The sequence below is a fragment of the Acipenser ruthenus genome, chromosome 49, assembly GCF_902713425.1.
Source record: "Acipenser ruthenus chromosome 49, fAciRut3.2 maternal haplotype, whole genome shotgun sequence".
NCBI lineage: Eukaryota > Metazoa > Chordata > Actinopteri > Acipenseriformes > Acipenseridae > Acipenser > Acipenser ruthenus.
The window spans coordinates 7439535-7460163 of NC_081237.1; the positions used below are offsets into that span (position 1 = coordinate 7439535).

Genomic DNA, 20629 nt, shown 5'->3' on the forward strand with positions numbered 1-20629 from the left:
AGTTGTGCTTGCAGTTGAACGTTGTGTTTTTTTTTTTTTTTTCTATCGTAAACCCATGCAGTTTGCTGCTGTGTAAGTGACTCGACACTAATGGAAGTGTGTGCAGCACGGGGTCAGGAGGGTTTTTGTGTGTAAATTGTAGATTTTATAAATAGTGTGCATGTATTGTAATTTAATTTAATGAAGCACCCGACGCTCCTGGGAGAGCCTGCCCGCTGTGTGTGATGAGCAGGTGTGGAATGTAATCAGCAGGTAGGTGTGTTCCAGCGGGGCGTCCAGGTTCTATTTATTCTTCTCGGGGGGGGGATGCAAAACCAAAGCCAACCAGGCTAAAGAAGCTGGAAATCGCCAGCATGTGTGTGAGAGAACCAGGGCTGGATACCGAAGAGCGAGTAAGCAGGTCGAAACCACCGACAGCCGGGAGAGTAGACAGAGTTCGTTTGTTATTAAACAGAGAAGATTAGTTCAGAGATTGTTGATCCCACCAAAGTGTTTGTACACTGCGTTGTGTGAGCTCCTTGCGCTACCATTGCTGGTACATGTGAGCTGTTCAGTGTGTTGATATGTAAATGAATCCTGTTTGCCTGCGGGGGGCGTACCTCTGTCTCGGTCTCCTGCCTGTCACTCAGCAGCGAATGCACGCACCCACACGGCAGACGGCTACTCTGTCACAAGCATTAATACCCGGTTTCTGTCTAAACAAGGGATTTAGGGGAGCTCCCTAATAACTCAATCTCAAAACACTAATTGTGTGAATATAGTAATTGTTACAGCTGTGTAAAATGGTATTTAAAACAGGATTTTTTTTGCATATCCGCCCTTACTCTGGTCCCACCGCGGTCTGATGGGCGACGGACTACTGTACTTTTTAATTTTTGGTCAAAAAATGATTTAACATTTTTGTAAAATACACTTTTGTTTCATATTTTCCATTCACTCGTTCCTGTCATACTGTATGTCCTTCAAACCGAGAGATACGCTGTAAGTTAAAGAGCGGGGCATTGTCAACACAACAAAGTAGGAAAGTGGAAAATCCAGTTTGTTTGGTTTTTTGGGGGGGGGGGAGTTGGCACCGTTTTTGCCACCCATAGTCACAACACAGAGTAATGGCAAAGTTCAGAGACCCCCCCCCCCCCTCTGTTCCTCTGCTGTTACAATACATTACACACTGCTGTAGATAGCCCAGTGCGTGTGCGAGCGTCTCTCTCTCTCTCTCTCTCTCTCTCTGTGTGTGTCAGGGATGTAAGAAGCTTCATACAGTACGGGCTGGAGTGAGAAGAAAGAGGAGAGGATAATATTTGGTCTCTGGTATCCCAGTAGACTGCCCTCTGGGTTTTAGCAAAAACTTTGAGTGATGACTGGAAACAGAAGGGCCCAGGTTTACAGTACTGTACTAAACTTTGCTCCACTTTTTTTGCCCTTAAAGAGTGACGGATCTAAATACTGTACTGATATATTAATCCCATGGATGATTTTATTGATATACTTATTAACAACTTAAAAATAAAATCAAATGAGGTCTGGAGAAAAGGCTGTTTTTATACATTAGCATGACGGTATTAAAATCTGTCGCTGTTTAGACCATTTAAAATAGAGTCCGTTTATGGCATTTGTCTATTTATTTATTTTAGATAGTCCAATAGAAAGGATACTTTAAAGGGAATGCTGAAAAGCAGATCTAACATTTTAAGTCTTCATCCAAATGAGGGATAATATCAGGTGTGCTGTACTGCAATGGATTGAGCCTAGGGCAGGGTAGAATTCAGGAAAATCCCAGGCTTTTGCTCTGCAGCCAGGCCCCTGTTGTTGGGAGTGCGCTGTCTCCACTGGCTGCCTGCTATGAACAGCAGCACTTTGCTTGGCTCGGTAAAACTGCCTACCTGCTGCTGCTTTTTATGATCAACTTGCACTTCCTGTTTTTGTCTAAGAAGTCTGTGTTGTGTGACAATGCGTACTGTAATTTCTCCAGTAGCATTTAAAGCTATGTTTTTAAAACCTTTTTCACGCAAAGGCCTGTTTTATTTCCCTTTCGCAAACACCCTGAGCTGCACCTTGGCATGAAGAGCACAGCAAAGCCAAAGAGGCTTGAGAGTAGCTGCGCGGCACGCTTGCTTGTACTTCAGCTGTTTTATTGGGCGTCGGGCCCCTCCTTCCCACGTCTATTGTTACATGACTGTAAGTCAGGGGTGGTCAAAGTTGAGCCTTCCAGTCCTGGTCTTTGTTCCAACCCTATTCGGGATTGTTGATTTGAACCAATTAAGCCTCCATCCACACCCTGAAGTAGTTCATTATCTCATGCTACCTGTTAAACCTGAAGTGGAATGCCCTCCAGGACCTGGATTGGACACCCCTGCTGTAGGTTAATGTAATAAGTTATGCTTAAGTTTGGATGTGTGTAAGCTTTAAAGGTGTAATAGAGTTAAGCAGGATCTGAACCACCCACCATCCAATAAAATAAATAAATAAAAATGAAAGATGTCAACATTGCAGTAAGTCTTATCCCATATACAGATGTTATCCCATGCAACACACAGTGCACAAGAGGACATCAGTTTCACAATAAGAGACACCCTGAAGACAACTGGCATGATACCGAAAGCTGAGAGTGAAACAAAACCCCAAGGAAAGAAGCGTCTGTGTAGTCCAATAGATCTGAAAGCAGCACCGCTCTGCTTGTGACTAGTGCATGGGACAGGGTCAGAGTCACAGCCAGACAACAGCATACACAGTATCTATCATTGCCCTAAAATATCACGCAAATACACAGAGGAAAAGCCTGGGAAAGACAGCTTTGCAAGTTTCTTTAGATTATTGAAATAGACCCCTGTTTCACAGTTGACGACGGCTCATTGTTCTGGGACTGCCCCCCTTTAACCTCCAGCCTGCTTTACTGTGCCCCTAATCGGAATGGTCTGTCCCTCCTCCTCCTCCTGCCTCCATTATTTTCCAGTGTCAGTTCATTCTGAGACTCCCATCTGTCCTTTTTCTTTTGTTTCACTGGTCGCTTTGGATTGTGGGGAGACTGTGATCAAGGTGGCGAAATATAATAATCTGGAAAGGAGAATGATTTAGCCAAAATTACACCTGCATGTAATGCACCATCCTCTCGTGCTTCCTGAAACTTTTTTTTATATATTTTCTTTCCCAATAATCTACCGATTTTTACAGCTTTCCTTATTAGCAGTGTTTGATATGAGAATCGAATGCCCATCCCTGAGGGTGGGGATTTAATTATCATTTATCACACTCTACCGCATGCAGTGTCTTAATAGATAAAGAAGAAAGTTTGTCTGTCTCTCTGTTCCTTTCTGCATTCGGACCCCGCAGAAGCCAGTGCAACCAAACTTTGCATGACCTCCTCTTTCATCCAGGGGAAGGTCGGGGGCTATGTTTGGATCCAAACCTTTGACCCCTGGGGTACTTTAATTAGTAACCTCATTGCTGGATCACTGCAGAAGCCATGTATCTCAAATTAAAGAAACCCACAAAACCAAAAAAGAAAATAAAAAGAACACAAATTTAAAAGTGGCAAAAAAAGCCAAAATAAGTTTTTATTTGTGCGACACCCAAGATCGGTAACTTACAGGAAACCATAAGACTACCGTTCCCCAGTTTGTCATGCATGAAATATTGAAATATTGAATTTCCCCGGGCAACACCGGGCACTTCAGCTGGTTTCTTATAATCTCTGGTGTGCGTTGTTTTCCTGCCAGAGTCCTAAAGTTCTGTGTTGCTTGTTTTGGGGGGGTGTGACTCTGCGTTTATGTTGGTGAGTTTTTTTTTAGCTCAAGCAGTGGTTGCGCTCTGTTGCTGGTGTTAATGAGCGTGTGTTTCCTGTAATTACAGGCTGGTTATTCCGGGGAAATATCAACTGGATGAGCCCATTGAAAAAATTTCATAAGTTATTATAAAACTTTTTTTATAAATATAACCAGCCTGCCAGAGAAGTTTCAATGTGCCAAAAAAAGTGGGGCTGTATCATGTTATCTTGTGTGTCTGGCTTCAGTGCATTGTAACATCCGGTTCATTCATTGAAAAAATAAAAACCCGACGACAACAAATAGTTCAATTTGAAGTTGAGCTGGTGGTTTTTGCTGTTAGACAGAGAGTGACGGGCTGGCTCAGTTAAAGCCTGCATGAAGCTACCCTGCATTTTAAGCATCGTTTGAATGTGGCACACAGTAAAGCTGATAGCAAGGGTTTGGGGGATAAAATCAACATGCAAAATGGAAATGTAAATTGCATGTTCTGGAGTTGTATTACTCTTTATCCAATAGCAGCTCCTAAACCAGAGACCACGACAAGTGGTGGGAGAATCCGCAGTCTCGGAGCGGGATTTGGCTGTGTGCTTCTGTGCGTGTGGGGAGAGTGATCCCATGCGTTGCAATTAAATGGCAGTTTTAGAAATTATCCAGTAATCCTGTTTGTTTTATATGGCCCAGAAGCTATAGTAACTATGCATTTTATACCAGCGCCTTACATGCAGGCACTTGAATCATAAGCAGTTTTCCAAAATGCAGTTTTTTCTCTCCTAAAAACCCTTTTTTCGTTGGCAAATAATAGCGTTTTAATTTGTTTGAGTGCAGTACAGTGCAAGGTATTCCCACTTAAAGGATAACCCCTCTTTTAGATACTGTCGCTGTGCTAAGCATAGGCATACACACTGAAACTGACTGGGGGTGGTCTATAGTAGCTGTATTCACCTACCCAATACTGGGTAGTATATACGACACAGGAATTCATTGTAATGGGAAACAGGCGTGACATAAGAAACCACAGCTTTCAATGCATGCAAATGTTTCCATAGCTTCTATTTTCATACCTTAACATCCTTCAGGGGAAACGTGTGTGTGTGTGTGTGTGTGTGTGTGTGTGTGCGCCCATGTACCGTACCCCTGCTATCTCACCTACTCACTCAATATGCGTCCTCCATTCCCACCCTTTAGCAATCTGTACCATACATTCTGATCTAGAATCCTGTAACTTTTCCAGTGCTTATAAGAGAATCAGGGTTATAAAGTCTTGGTTGTCGCTTCTTCTTTAATCGCGGGACGCACCCTGTCGTGGAGGTTCTGTCTAGGGCGATTGCACAGGTAAAGGGGTTGAAGCAGGACCTAGTAGGAGATCTTTGTTTTGCTTCCAAAAAGGCTGTCGCACATGGTGAGCTGTGGGCTGTAATTACCATGGACTCTCTATGGAAACTGACGGGGAGCACATGGTCTCTACCCTGATCCAGGTGAGGTGAGCATCACCTGTCTCCCTTACCTGGGACTAAATATTCCAGCAGGGAGGGGGGGGGGGGGGTAGTGCTGTGCTGTACTGCTTTTATTATCATTCTCCTAGTAAACACCAGAGCTGTTCCTTTGGGGCGGTGCTGCTAAACTTTACTGCACAGCATTATCTGTGGTACAGTAGAAATATAATTAGGTTCATTAAGTCAACTCTCTTCATGTGGGATAGCGTCTCAGGGGTTCCAGAGAGCTTGGTTTAGTCAAATTAATTTAGGAATTCTATTTTCGCTAGAAGAAAGTCTTTTGGAGTAACATACTGGACGGCTGCTTCAAAATAGCAAATAAAAATGGAATAGTTGTGTGCTGAACACGTTTTTAGAAATGTCCTTCCTCTTTATCAGAAGTGGTAATGTTATCGAATCCCACAATTTATTTAGTTGGCAGATGCCTTCATCCAAGGTGACCTAGAGGTGTTGCAGGGCAGGACTGTACAGGGTTACAATGCAAGATTAATATTTAAGTAGTGTAGTTTACCATAAGTGTAAGTAATACTGCTAAAATACAATATGAACTGGGATGCAACAAGTTAGGATTAAAGTAAATCATTTTCTTTTCTTTTTGGGGTGGGGGGGGGGTTGCATTTGAAATATTTTCAGCCAAAGAAAAACGGGAGCACCATTAACGATGGGTTTCAAAGCACTGGTTCCTCCTTTTTGTGTAACTCTTTCGACGCTGTGCTGAGCGACTCCTGCTCTCCGTTTGATTTCAGGACCGGCTGTAGGCGTGGTCTCAGAGATCCCCAACCCCAACACCCAGAATCCGGGCTGCAAGATCATGACGTTCCGGCCCACCATGGAGGAGTTCCGGGATTTCGACAAATACATGGCGTACATCGAGTCCCAGGGAGCACACCGAGCGGGGCTGGCCAAGGTAAGCACTCCCCATCGATGTATCCTTCTATTTTTATTTTTTTTACTGATTTCTATATAGTTATAAGCTTTAGCTAGCCATCTGGAGTAAGGGCAGTCTGTCTAGCTCTGTGTTCTTATTTAGTTGCTAACTTCTTCTTTTTAAAAATGATTCCTTACCGGCAGTGCCCCCTCATTGACTTTAATTGACCCAGGGCATGTGGCTGCAGTAGACTTGCTCATCTGAACCAGAGATCTGAAATTGCATTTCATTTAGATTTGGTTTTGTTTCCTAAACTTTACGATTGAGGTTTTAAACTTGCTCCGCCTTTTTTCTAAGGCTCCCATTTTATAAAGAATCTACCATCTGCACCATAACCCATTCCACTAGCACTTTCATTCCTAAAACTCTAGGGGATATAAAACTTTTGGCCATAGCTGTAGCTTTATAAAGGGGGTAGATCTGTGTTTGTAACTGATTAATGGGAAGCTCTCCAATATGTATGACTGCAGTATAAACGCATGTATACCACACACTCTGTCTCTCTCTGTGTCTCGCCCAGGTAATCCCTCCCAAGGAGTGGAGGCCACGGCAGTCGTACGAGTCGATCGATGAGATGGTGATCCCTGCGCCCATCATGCAGGTGGTGACGGGTCAGTCCGGGCTCTTCACACAGTACAACATCCAGAAGAAACCTGTGACTGTGGGGGAATACCGCAAGCTGGCGAACAGTGACAAGTACGTACAGCCTGAACCGATACCCCTGCCCCCTGAAGAACCGCGTGGCAGGGCTTCCCAACCTGGGCCCTGGGGACCCCATGTGTCTTCTGGCTCTCAGTTACTTAACCTAGACCCTTTTAATTGCACTCATTCTCTTAATTAGACCTTTTCTTAATTGTTCTCCGCTCCTAAAGTTGCAGAGTTCCAGTTACTTATAAAATGTTATGGATAACTTGAAATCTGCAACGGTTTTAAGCTGAAAACAAGTAACCCTTTAAGGTTAACCTGTGTGTCCCACAAAAAATAAACATTCATTTTTTTTTTTTTTTTTTGCAACGAGGTGCACGAGACAGGGTTTAAAATTTACTGACGGGATGGATCTGGTCGTCCCAATCGTCCGTTTCCTCCTCGCGAAACCGTTTGAACAAGCGCTCAAGTCCTTGTGTGATTTAATAGGATTAAGGTCCCCGTTCAACCCTGCTGAAGCAAGTCGGAATGATCTGTAAAAACAACAGTAATGATGAGAACATTGAGATTGTTTCTGCTTTTGAATAAAGGAAGAAACCAATGATTTTTCCATTGCATCATACAGGTTTTCCACTGTGCTGTGGTGCGACCATCTGCTAGGATTATATACTCAATGGGCATTGCGTGCAGTGTCAAAATCATGCTGGTGGTAGATGCTCAGGAATCGTGTTTTTAATTTGTTCAAAGGAATAACTTGCTGGTGTAGATTTATTGAACTTGTATGCATTGCACAATAACCTCGTCCTTTTTGACTGCTGCACCCTAACACTACCGATAAGCTCTCTGGTTTGCTTACTAGATGAAAATTTAAAATACGTTTGCATGAAACAAAAGGTGAACACAGTGGACTTGGTGCAAGGCTGGATTGATTTCAGGCCATCTCTTGTGAATAGCTGCGGAAGGGAATGCACACTCTTAATCTGGCAGTAACCTTGGCTCCTGGTTTGTCCGCAGGTATTGCCCCCCTCGGCACCAGGACTTTGAGGATCTGGAGAGGAAATACTGGAAGAACCTGACCTTTGTGTCCCCCATCTATGGTGCCGACATCAGCGGATCTCTGTACGACAAAGTGAGTTGCAGACGCGCAGGTTTTATTAACCTTTTTGTTAGGAAAACTAAAGACCGTGGACTTGCACATGCACGTTTTTGCAAAGGGGATATAGTGGAGGCAGTCGTACACACCTACGTCCAAGTGTCACACTGCATTTATCAGGAGAACCGCTAATCCAATTGCCAGGAGGCTTGGGGTTAACATTAGCATGTGTTTTATTTATATAGTTTTATTGGTTTCTGCTATACAATTAATTACATGCTGGTGTTCACAATAGCATCGGACATCTTTCACAACATGCTGGTATATTTCTCTTTTTTTTTTCTTTTTTTTTCTTCTGTATTAGGCAAATAGGAATTATTATTTTCTCTGTTATTGTAATTGAAATTTATAACACTCCAGTTTGCACATTGGTGGAATTCGGTGCTTAGAAACGTGCAATACAGAAAAGATTAAATAGTCATTAAAGGAGAGAGGAAATTGACTTCGGCATGATATGATAAAGTAGGTATTTAAATAATACTGAATCACCGTAGAACAAGAGAACATACATTTACAAATTAATTTTACATTTTTTTTTAATGAAAGGTATCTGCTGCCACCTAGTGGAGACAGGCGTGCCTTGCTGCCTACTCAGAAAGGCACAGATTCTGTATTCAACCTAGAAGCAAGTCTGCTTTAACGGCACACTTGTGTTGGGAATGTTAAGTAGTTTTCTGTCTTTGGAGATGGTTTAAGGGTGACAGAATTAAAACCCAGTGAAAGAAAACCTATTTAAAATATAAACCATCAGGTGGACCTAATAAGAATGGAAAAAGTACATTTCAGGAAATACTGCACGGCAAGTTTCTCTGTGTGCTTTGATCCCCATCTTGTGGTTGTAGTTGGTAATGCATTTAGGTAGCCTATATTGCTATACCTATACTGTCCTGGTGAACGTGGAGCCAGACAGTCATCCTTACACTTTTAGTTTTATGCTAGAGGCAGAACAGCGCCCTCTAGTGGGCCCCGGCTGTCTGTCGAGCTGAGCGTGACTGTGTGCTGCGTTGCAGGGCATCCGGGAGTGGAACATCAGCAAGCTGAACACGCTGCTGGACATGGTGGAGCAGGAGTGCGGCATCGTGATCGAGGGAGTCAACACCCCCTACCTGTACTTCGGAATGTGGAAGACCACCTTCGCCTGGCACACAGAGGACATGGATCTCTACAGCATCAACTACCTGCACTTCGGAGAGCCCAAGTCCTGGTGAGCATCACCCCCCTGCCCACCCCAGCTGCCTGCCCGCCTGCCTGTCTGTAATCCAGTGAGCTGGGAGTCCTAGAACTCTTTTGCTTACAGTTTATTGCTTGTGTGTGAATCACACACTCCCCCTCTCTCTCCCATCCATCTGCTATTACATAAAAAAGCTAATTACAGAAGCATTACCCATAGGAAAAGGAAAATGACTCATTTTCGATTTCTAAGTATACAGCTTTTTGATAGGCTGTATGCATTTTTGATCACCTCATCAGTGCCTCTGTCCCCTCTCTATACATCAGACACACAAATCCAGGATTTTGTGATTTCCTGATTGGAATCCACATTTTGTATTTTCCTTGACCCATGAGGCACTAAATCAGAGGAGCTCCAATAGAAGCCCTGCATCTGGTCCGTAGATTCTAAACATGAACGCTGATCTGGGTTTACCAGCTTCTTGGGACCACCTGCTCCTGCTGGCAGTTAGAGGTCTTGGAGCAAGGTGCTTTAGACAACGCATTGGGGCTGTTAGAAACCCTTCGCTGTAGGGTAGGAAGGATTATCACAGAGCACAACATTAATGATTTGTTTCCGTACATTGTACCGAGCGTTAGCGACAATCGCGCTGTCGACCGACGAGATTCATTTTTAAAGCTGGAGAGAATATTCAGATTGTGGAATGGCTTTATTTTAAAAAGGCAACAAGCGACAGAAAACGGCGAGTGCGGAGGAATCGCAAACTCCTGATTTTAAAATCGTGATCATTTTTTAGAGGATCATTCTAATGTCCCTTATGAAGGGAGAGGAGCCAACAAACGTGGCCCTCAGGCTGGTTTTGAACCCAGTGCTCTAGGACTAGCTACCTTTATTTTTATGCATGCAGGTGCTCGGAGACAGTCCTAGTAAAGCAGGGTTTATATAGAGCCCAGTGTGCTGTGATACGTGGACACAAATCATTGTAGTGTCTCTTCACAATCACTGGAGGGATCTGCGGTATAGCAAAGTGCTGAGATTACTTTTTTATTTTTAATAAATAATAACAATATGTAAAAAGAAATAATAATCCTCTTTGGAAAGATGACAGTTGCTATAATTCGGCCAGGCAGAAGCCAGTGGAAAGGGTGTCTCTCTCTGTAGCACTGCAGCTTGTAGAGATTTATGCACCTCTTAATAAATCATTTTGTGCCCACGGCCACACTTACAAGATAAGACTTTTTTTTTTTTCTTCCTCTCAGCATTTTTCATGCAATGTTCCTGTCCTGCGTTGAAGTGAAGAGATGTAGTGTATACTGATTAGCTGATGCATTCGTTTGCTTCTGCAGACGCCACCAGCTCCATACCGGGGTGGGGACGTCATGGTCTGGATTGAGTTCGAGACCCAAACCTTGCAGCCCAAGTGAAGGGGAGTCTTTGGGGTTCAAATAATCTTAGATTGAGATCCCAGAAGAAGGAATGAATGAAGTCGAGCAGGGAAAACCCCTGGAACAATAATAGTGTGGAAAACACGAAATCCCAGACACTGTGGTATTTTAGTAGCTTCAAATGTAATTGACTTACTTGTTGAAAATCACACTGCGTTTGTCTGGGTTCGGTTTTCTCTAAAACTGCCCAGGCTTTGTGTGGATGAAGTGTTGCAACTAACAGACATCCTCATCCTATTCAAATCATGTGACAGTGTAACCTTTCCACCCTCACGCATTATCTATATATCTAGGCTGAGGAGGCGGAGCTAGCACAGTTGCAATGCTGTTCAGTCCTGGCATTTAGGATTCTCCAGACAAGCTCCCAAGCAAACTCAAAGCCAGGTAAAGACAGAGAGAGAGAAGAGAACTAAACTCAATACTGGAGCAATGGAACAGAGAACCACTCTGAATGATTGCAGACAGCAATTAAATAGTAACAGCAATGTAAAACTCAGTGTTTCCAGCTTCAGTGAGCGGCGGGAGAGAGCAGGCTGTGTGTGCGGGTAGAGTATTCGACACACGCCCGTCCTGGGACCGGGAGATGTGGTTTCACTGGCTCTGTGTGATTCTGTTTCCCTGGGCAGATTCCTGACAGGAGCGCTGTTAGTTACATTTGTGATACAGGAAGGACGAAAAAGCCCCATATGATTTGTTTTATGGCTTTCCTTTTTCTGTTGTAGTCTTTTTTTTTAAAACTCATGGCCTTGTTTGATTTATATGTTGGAAAGCGGTTCCACTGTTAGCTGTCAAATCTCGCTGTGATCAAACCTGTGCGGACAGGCCGATTTTAAAGAAGTGTCTTCTGGTCAAGGGAAAGATATTAGGATTCCTGAAATCGGCAGTGCTTGCTGTGGCTCATCCAGTCAGTTCCTGTGTGTGGTTGTGTTTTTGTTAAAGTTGAACAGTTCCATCTAGTTCTTTTAATTACAGGTTGTTAAAAGTCACTATTTCCCGATTTGAAAAATGCTGTGTAGCTTTGTCAAGGCAGCATTTCCGAGACCGTGTCCAAGTGAGGCATTTTATGCAATTCCAGTAAAGTAAAGCTGACTGTGTCCGCTGTGGGGTGTTTTATCATTCTAGGTGGGGAGTCCTGTTGCCTGTCATGGAGTGCCTCCAAATGACAAGTTTCATTGCTTTGCGGTGAATGATTTTCTTAGCAGGTTGTAATGTATTAGCTGGTTCAAGTAAATCATGAAGGTCTTGCACTGGAATAGACTGGGTGGGAAACATTCAAATATCAAACTGTCTGTGTTATGAGTTGCCATGCAGATAGATTCTGTCTCGACGAAGATTTGAACAACAGTTTATTGGAGATTAAAAACCATTAGTGTAATGGCATTATGGGGCAAATGGGAACCGTGATCGTACCGCCTTATGACATGTTCTGCAGTATAAAGGGCTGCCTTATTATCTGTTTATTCAGCAGACGCCTTTATCCAAGGCGACTTTCAGAGACTAGGGTGTGTGACCTATGCATCAGCTGCAGAGTCACTTACAATTACGTCTCACCCGAAAGACGGAGCACAAGGAGGTTAAGTGACTTGCTCAGGATCACACAATGAGTCAGTGGCTGAGGTGGGATTTGAACCGGGGATCTCCTGGTTACAAACCCTGTTCTTTAACCATTGGACCACACAGCCTTATGAAGGGGGAGCACTGTATGTGTATATGTGCTATATATATATATATATATATATATATATATATATATATATATATATATATATATATATATATATATATATATATATATATATATATATAATAAAATACAGCAGCTGTTTAGTAGTAAGACTCTGCATGCATCACATATACCGCAGTCATTAAGTCAGTCAATACTGGCCTCGACATTAAGAAAGCTGTTTGTAAAAAGAACTGCAGACTGCAATCCACACCATGACAGAGCTGCAGTTAGGCAGAATAGCCAGCAGGTGGCACTGTGGCTAAATGGATTTGATACCAGAATGTGTGTGTATAGCTAACAGCAAATAGCTGCCTGTGTTGCACTTAGCTGATGTGTGCTTGTGCATTCCATCCACGACACAAACACTAAAGCAGGCTTGTGGTTTAATGCAGTGTGGAAGTATAAATGCCTCTTTTTAATAATGTTAAATCTGGGGGCTCCCGAGTGGCGCATCCAGTAAAGGCGTGTGGAGTGCAGGATGCACCCTATAGCCTGGAGATTGCAGGTTCGAATCCAGGTTATGTCATTGTCGACCGTGACCGGGGCTTCCTAGGGGGCGGCTCACAATTGGCTGAGCGCCGATGCTGTGTGCGTCCTTGAGAATTTCAATGTAAAACAGTTTAAGCAGGTTATCAGAGTTGACTTAATTTTCCTAAATATGCTCAGTTCTAGATTCTGTCTGTCCACTCTGGCTGTTTCTTTCAGATTCTGAAAAAATATTTTATTTGCATGACTTTCTTTCTCCCCCCACCCCATCTCTCTAACTTTTGCTCTCTGTCCCCGCCCCTTTTTTCTCCCCTCTGCAGAGCCCCACTTCATCCGTCAATATGCAGCATTTCCAAACTCCTTAGCAGGAACAGCGTCGTCTGTGTCCCTCGTTTTATCATTTTGGCTGTTTCATTAGGCAAACCGGAACTAATCCATAAATCAAAAAGAAGGATAATGACAACAAATTAAAAGATGTTGTCCTCTTCCCAGAAACAAACCACAAACAGAAATCAATTTCACACACACCCGGGCCCTCGTCTGTTAACAGCTTTCTTCCTGTTTTCTTTTCTTCTTTTCTAGTACTGTGCAAGTTCAAGCCAGCTGTGTGCTGAAGGGTTTAGTTTGCACTGCAGTCACACACAGCTGCACGACTCGGTTCCATGTGGATCCTTTCCAGTTCAGGTTTTGTTCCAGCAACAATAATAATAATAATAATAATAATAATAATCAATCTATTCTATTCTATTCAAACGGCACCAGTTTTTAATACTGGAGAGTTTGAACTCTTCTCTCATGTAAGCCTTGCCCGATATGATGAAATACAGGGGTACTAAGTCTGTAGTTAAGAGTATTGCAAAGCAACTTTTGTAGTGGTCTGAAATATCAGTTAATCTCAACTAATGTATTTTTCCTATTTGATAATCGCCTCGTAATGTCATTTTCTGGTTATATCCTAGCAATGATCTATTTAAAAAAACAAAAAACAAAAAAAACACATCCTGGTGCCTTTAAAGGGCTCAGCTGGTACCGTTAACCTGTCCCCCCCCCCCCCCCCCCCCCCCCGCCCCACAGTAGATGTAAGAAATACCGCATAGACCATCGCCGTGCCATTTCTTACATGCGCTGGGAGCAGAGAGTTGCAGGGGGACAGGTTACTCGTTACACTCTGGTGTACCCGCTGTACTCTGAGAGAAGGCTTTTGAAACCACAGGGGTATGCTTTAAAGCTCTGTGTTTTTAAAGATGTGGGGGCTGAAAAATAGAAAATGCTGTACGAGGTGAAGCAAGAAGATTTGTGTGATAGCAGTGTGTTCTTTTAAGATACCAGCGCTGTTCGGATTGAAAGCGACCACGCAGAGATCCAGAACTCTACTCGGGTGTAACACAAACTGACTCGGAGACACACACACACACACACACACTCACACACACACACACACTCACACACACTCACACACACTCACACACACTCACACTCGCGCACACACACACACACACACACTCACACACACTCACACACACACACACACTCACACACACTCACACTCACACACACACACACTCACACACACTCACACTCGCGCACACACACACACACACACACTCACACACACTCACACACACACACACACTCACACACACTCACACTCACACACACACACACTCACACACACACTCACACACTCGCACACTCACACAGACATGCAGGGAGAGCCCGACCGCTGCAGTTAAACAAGTTTGGATCATGATTTCATTGGTTAACGCAAATAGCTGAATAGCGCCTAGGCTTGTGGCAGTAGTATTTAAGATCATTAAAGCAGACCCCATATTTACCCTGTGTAACTGATCTGTAACACAGATATGTGTACATGTCATTGAGGTGGTTTAGCTCTTTGAGAAAGTTTGACAGTGTGATCCGGTGTCTCCAAATGGAAAACGGTTTTAGGATAAAACTTAAAAGAATTTCTGAGTTCCTCCGTGAGTTGAATCTATTCCTGTCAGTTGTTAAAAGTAAATTTAGTCACACGGATGAACCTTCATTTTTTTTTTTTTTTTTTAACACGAACGGCTGTGTTTTTTAAAATTCATCATTTTCCCTTTTTGCTGTAATTATAGCGTGTTAAACTGCATGGTGCCTGTTTGCCTAACCCCTGTGCAGCAACTGTGAAATTAACTTTCTTCCCCTCCAACACTGCTCCGATCAAAGTGACATTTTTTTTGAAGATCTGCTGTCAAATCTCGAAGATTGTTGAGCAATCCTCCGGTGTGCATTGAGGAAATAAAAAAAAAAAAAATTAACTGAACAGGTTCTTTCAAAACTGGAGCCCCCCCCCCCCCTTTTTTTATTAGATTTCACTTGGGAGGGGAAAAAAATGGTTATTCTTGAATGCAGGAGTCTTTGGTGATGCCTGCATGTAACTCCTTTTAAAAGTTTATTTTACATGCTCTTCAATGAAGAATCTGCTTCTTGAGAATAGATAGTCACTCTCATTCAAACCTCCTCCTGAATAACTTGCACACTGGAAGGATTTCAACCTCTGTACACCTCCTCTTTCATTTTTCTCCACCTTCATTCTTTCTCCGCGCGTCTTGTTTTACTCATTTTGAAGAGCGCTCACTCCTGCTTACACACAGATCTGGGGCGGTTGAAGATTTGATCAGTCGGATTGTTGTGAAACCGACACTCCCGGATGCATCATTCAAGCTCCAGCAACACGTGTAGCTTCTTTGAGCCATTCCAAGTTTTACCACTGTGAGCTAAATGAAATATCTGAGCTTGGGAGTTATGTAGTTCACCAGTCCGGATAAGCACGAAGCTTGGACTGTGCTACTTTTAAGGTAGTTTGCCTTGCAGCTTCAGTTAAACAGGGAGCCATGTGCAAGAATAAACACAGACCCAGCACATCCCTTTGGACTGCTCATTTGACAGCACTCGGTCACGTGATCACGGAGCACATTGGCGCTCCGAGACGATGGACAGAACCCCGAGGCAGAGCAGCTGATTGGGTCGAGCCTCGTGGTTGCATTCGGGAGCTCTCTGTTCGACTGAGCAGCCAGCCGTTCTGTTACTTTGTCATTTCCAGACTTCTCCTCTAACTCGCACCCCATCTGTGACTTCCCAAAAGGTGGACACTCTCTGGTGTGTGTGTGTGTCCAGAACCTGTATTGTGTATCTACTAACAGTTTCGAGAGCACCTAGCATGATCATTACGAGAACCCCAGCTTCTCAGAATGACTTTTGGTGTAAGTCATTAAAAAACCAAAGCTATACAGCAATCCACAAGCTAGAAATCCTCTCCAAGTGGTCTACCATTCTTTTATGACCCAGCCAATGAGCGGCCCCTATATTCTTCTTTACGATCAACGCGAGTGGTAAATAACGTGTGCTTGAAGAGCGTGCAGCATCGAGCTTTATTTACGGGTTGGTTTGCAATGAACGATTGCCACAGATTTATCTGCTTGCTCTGTTTTTAAAAGCTGTGTGCAGTGCCGTGATGGCTGCTTCAGAATGTCTTTCCCTATGTATACCCTGACAAGCAGAAAATTGACCAGTCTCCTAATGACTGTGAGTTTTGTTCTGTGCCTGTAGGCGTTTTGAAATATAGCAAAGTGATGTATGTAATGTATTACAGAAATAAAATAACTGCACCGCAGTTAAATGCAGAGTGGATGCAAGTCTACGTTCTCACTTGTTGGTGTGTTACGATGTCATGTTAAATGGCCCTTCATGTACTGTGCTGTATGTCACATGTTGCTGAAAATCGAGAAAGGAAAACTGAACGTTTTGCAGTGAGAAATATATTGTGCACATATGAATGACTCGTCGTATCAAGTTTGCTTGTGTGGTTACCTCTGCCTGTCACGTAACTTCACGTCTGCATCTCCGCTTTCCGCTCAGCTGGGCTTTCTGTCTCCAGGGACCGCTCGCCCAGCTGTGCTCTCAGTAAATAAGCCTGTAACAAACCTAATTAAAGTCTATATTATATACAGCAGCTTGCTTGAGATGCTCAGTGGTGCTGCAGTGTGTTTGAGCAGCTCAGTGGGGTAGAGTGCTGGGCTGCAGTGTGGAAGGTAGTGTGTGTTTGTGCAGCAGCGAGACCCATTTTGATTTCAGAATGTACAAGTGAAGTTCTTTTTTTGTAACCATGGCTACCAAGGATGGCAGATAGAAAACTCCAATTGCAAGTAGAGACGCCCATTTTTTTAAAAATTAGATCCGTAGCGCTGATGTTATTGTCCGTTCTCTCTAACTAATGGCACAGGTCTTATTATGTTTTCAGAGAATATGAGCGCACATGTGAGTAAATGGGCTGTTACACATTACGATACACAACCAGCAAATTATTTTTTTTTTTTTATTGAGGAATCGTGATCGTAAATGTGAAAAAAAACAGAGAAAAGAGAAAAACCAGTCTGCTTCCAAGGGGGTCACGTTAGCAGACCTCTGAATTTTGAGCATTACTTTGGCTGAAAAGGCCATTCCAATTACCTCTGGGTGAATCTCTTCAGAGTAACCAGTCTGCTTGCTTTGCGGCTTGCACACAGCGATAAGAACCAAATATTAGCATGTTTCTACAAGTTTAAGTTTTAAACCTCCTATAAGATTCAATTAATCTTTATCTCCGCAATTCCCTATTACAAAACCATAATTAAATGCAAAAGGACACTGCTTATTTATACCAAGGGGCAAATAATCCTTTATTACTGCAAAACCCCCAGAAATTAAAATGCAGCACTGTGGAGCCACCATCTTCATTTAAATGTAAACGTCGAATTCCATTTCCCTGTAACATTACGCAGTGTAAGTCTGCTGCAGGAAAACTTTGTGGTGTTTTGTTTCATTGTTATATTGATGCAAAATGTGCTGGTGGCATTTTAAATTGAGGGAGGGAGTTTTTCCTCCCAAGAGTATAGAAAAAAAAAAAGTTTTTTCAGGGTGCTTTCTCTTGCAAACTGCTGAATTAATCTTAGATATCAATATTCTCCTCTTACTGGACTAATATGGGTTTCCTTATTTATTTTAATAAATCTAACCCTTACAAGCTAATAGGTCAGAGCTAATGATTTTCTAGTTTGCTGGCAGATATCCAGTCATTTTGTAAGCATTCTAGTTTTGCATTTTTTATTTATTTTTTTTAGTACAGAAATCCATTTCAGTTTGGCGTAGATACTGTATCTTGTTACCCCCGTGGTGTCCGTACACACACTTGTCACGCTGTATCATGAGGACTGCTCATCCTGGATCGTAACGGTATGGGTTTTATCCTATAAACACCGGGGAGTAATCCTTTTATTTATACTGTGCTCACCTGCTGTAGTAACTGAGGTTCAGCGTGCACTGTTACTCCCATCTGTGCTGTTGTTTGATTCGAGGGTTCCCAAGATCAGAACACATTAAAACTCCAGAAGAATGAGCCCATCGATTCACTTTTTGAAACGGTATAAAAAGCTGCTCTTATTTAAGTAGTTTTAAGATATATTTTTTCTCGTATTCTTGGTTTACAGTCAGTTTTTCAAGGTTAAGTGCTTTGCGAATAATGGCAGCGCACTCTGAATCTCATTTGCAAGATGATCCTGTGTGGACTTGTTTGGTTTGCGATGCTGTCAACCACGGTTACGAGTTCAGGCTGGACGAAATCGGTCTTCCATAACGAAGAGATGGATGTCAAACCAGTGCGACATACAAATACAAGAACCAAATCAACATATTGACCTTTGCTTCCTGTCTGATTGCAGATTTGGATTGTAGGCTGCAAACAAAACAGCCCCATGTTTCCTATGAGAGCTACTGCTTACAGATTCTCATTGCAGAAACATGCCATAACAAGGCTGAGAAGCTATTGCTTATTTTGTGAATGTTTTTTAAAAAATATTGTGCTTAAACAATTTACTGTACTATAGTAGTTGGAGTTTTGCTGCTATAAAGAGGGATTGGAAGAGATTCGGGCAAATCATTGATATAAGGACTGCCAGGATTCATTCAAGCCCCAGTGGCTGCATTTACTTGGCTATGTTCATGGCTTGTGGAGTTGGGTATAGATGTGTGGCCGGTACTGGGGTTACAAGGCTATCTGTGATGTATTAAGGTGTCTGTAAGCTTGTCGGCAGTGTGTGTTACTTGCAGTGTCTCGGTTCCCCCACTCGCCAGCACTGCCTGGAGCGTCTTGACTGATAACCAATTCAATTAATTCATTTTCTTTTCGAGGTTCATCTGCTGCTGATCTAATTGAAGTGTTTTTTTGTCTCCACTAAAGTTAGCCTCGGAACGTAAAAGCTGTTGCAGTTCACTCCTTCGTAGTTCAGCTTCTCGAGTTGACGAATGGGAGTGAGGTTTGGCGTGGGGGGTTACATTGTACACTCTCTTAAGGACGTGTGTGTGTGTGCGTAAATCAACGTTAAACCGAACACCTTTTCTTCATCAATGAGGACGTTCTCAATCCGTTTGTGTTCCTTCTACTACTTTTTCTTAGGGAACTGTAATGCATGTGTTTTATTTGGGTTCGGTTAGCGGAAAACATCATAATTCTGATTTTTATTTTGAATGTTCAGCAAGGTTAAGGTTGTTGTGTGTTTTTTTTTTTTTGTTTTGTTTTGTTTTTTTTTGGCATGGGAGCAGTTATTATAATTGAGCTGTAACAGCATGAGTTTGAGTGGCAGGTCCTTGTAAAGGCTGAAGAAAGGTTGCTGTGCACATTCGCTGCCTGCAGGGAAGCACAGAAGAGCTGCTCCAGTCCCGTTAGCAGGGCTGTTGTTTTTCAGTGTAATTTGGTCTATAAAATGTAAGCATGTTTGAAGTTGTTTGGGTGGACGTGGTCATGTAGGAGCTGATGTGTTCAGGGGCTGATCCTTTCATTGTTGGATTCTCTTGCTGTCGTTTTCGAGGTTTGATCCAGCTTTTTTTTTTTTGTTTAACAAGGCGGCTGCTGCTGCTGCGGAAACACCCCACACCGCAGAGCAGGGAAACCTGGCAGGCAGTTCAGTCTGTCCCGTTCCTCGGTCTGTGCAGACTGGGGGTTGACTTGATCAGCCTGTACCCCTCGCTTGCATAACTCACAACTTGTTTTGTTTTTTTAGAGCTTTTTGCAGTACCTGGGTATTCAGCTGCATTGCATCAACCATTTATTTTAAATGGAAATCTTGGCATAAAAATAAATGGTTGATGCAATCTAGGCAGATTTTCCCCCACTTCTCAGAAAACTCAGACAATGGCACTGGCTTCAGTGAGAGAGCGTGCACCTTGGCGTTCAGCCTTGGGACGTCAAACAAAGCTAAATCGTGTATCCAACGAGTGCTGGGTTAGAGACCCCCAAACTGGTTGTGTAGATTTGTACAGCAGAATAGCCAAATCCATCCGACAGAAACACGGAAGGCTGGGGTGTTTTATTACTGGCAGAAAGTACAAGGTGCTGTAAGGTGTGGAGCTCCTATTGCCCGAGGCCTTCACTTGGCACAGCGTCTCTCTTACAATTCTGCATTGCCAGCCTGACTGGCACCACAAACGTATCTCCTTTCCACAAATGAGGAGCCATTTAACTGCAAACCCTGACAGACTGCGCCACTTTAGAGCCATTTCATGGTGTTGAGTGTCTTATTAAACCTTTCATTAGCTGGAGCCTAGCCTAATAAAAGCCCTTTTAAACCCCCCTCGCCCATGAACGCACACACTTAGGGGGGCAGAATTGTAACAATTAAAATGGCCATTAATTCCACACCTCACCCTTACTCACACAAAGAAAATAAATTATTTTGCCCTGTAATCTTCACCTCCTGATTTTAATGAATGGAAAAACCTAAGTAGCTTAATGATCCAGCTCTTGGT

General features: G+C 43.0%; 1 protein-coding gene across 2 annotated transcripts in view; it reads left to right on the forward strand.

The window, feature by feature from the left end:
* Positions 1 to 20629, forward strand: part of LOC117401447 (lysine-specific demethylase 4B) — a 75897-nt gene that overhangs the window by 3144 nt on the left and 52124 nt on the right. For both annotated transcript variants that reach the window (XM_059014833.1, XM_059014832.1), the window contains exons 2-5: positions 6001 to 6161; positions 6703 to 6878; positions 7842 to 7956; positions 8991 to 9184. In XM_059014833.1, the coding sequence (XP_058870816.1) occupies positions 6001 to 6161; positions 6703 to 6878; positions 7842 to 7956; positions 8991 to 9184 (646 nt within the window). The remainder of the gene's footprint in view (positions 1 to 6000; positions 6162 to 6702; positions 6879 to 7841; positions 7957 to 8990; positions 9185 to 20629) is intronic.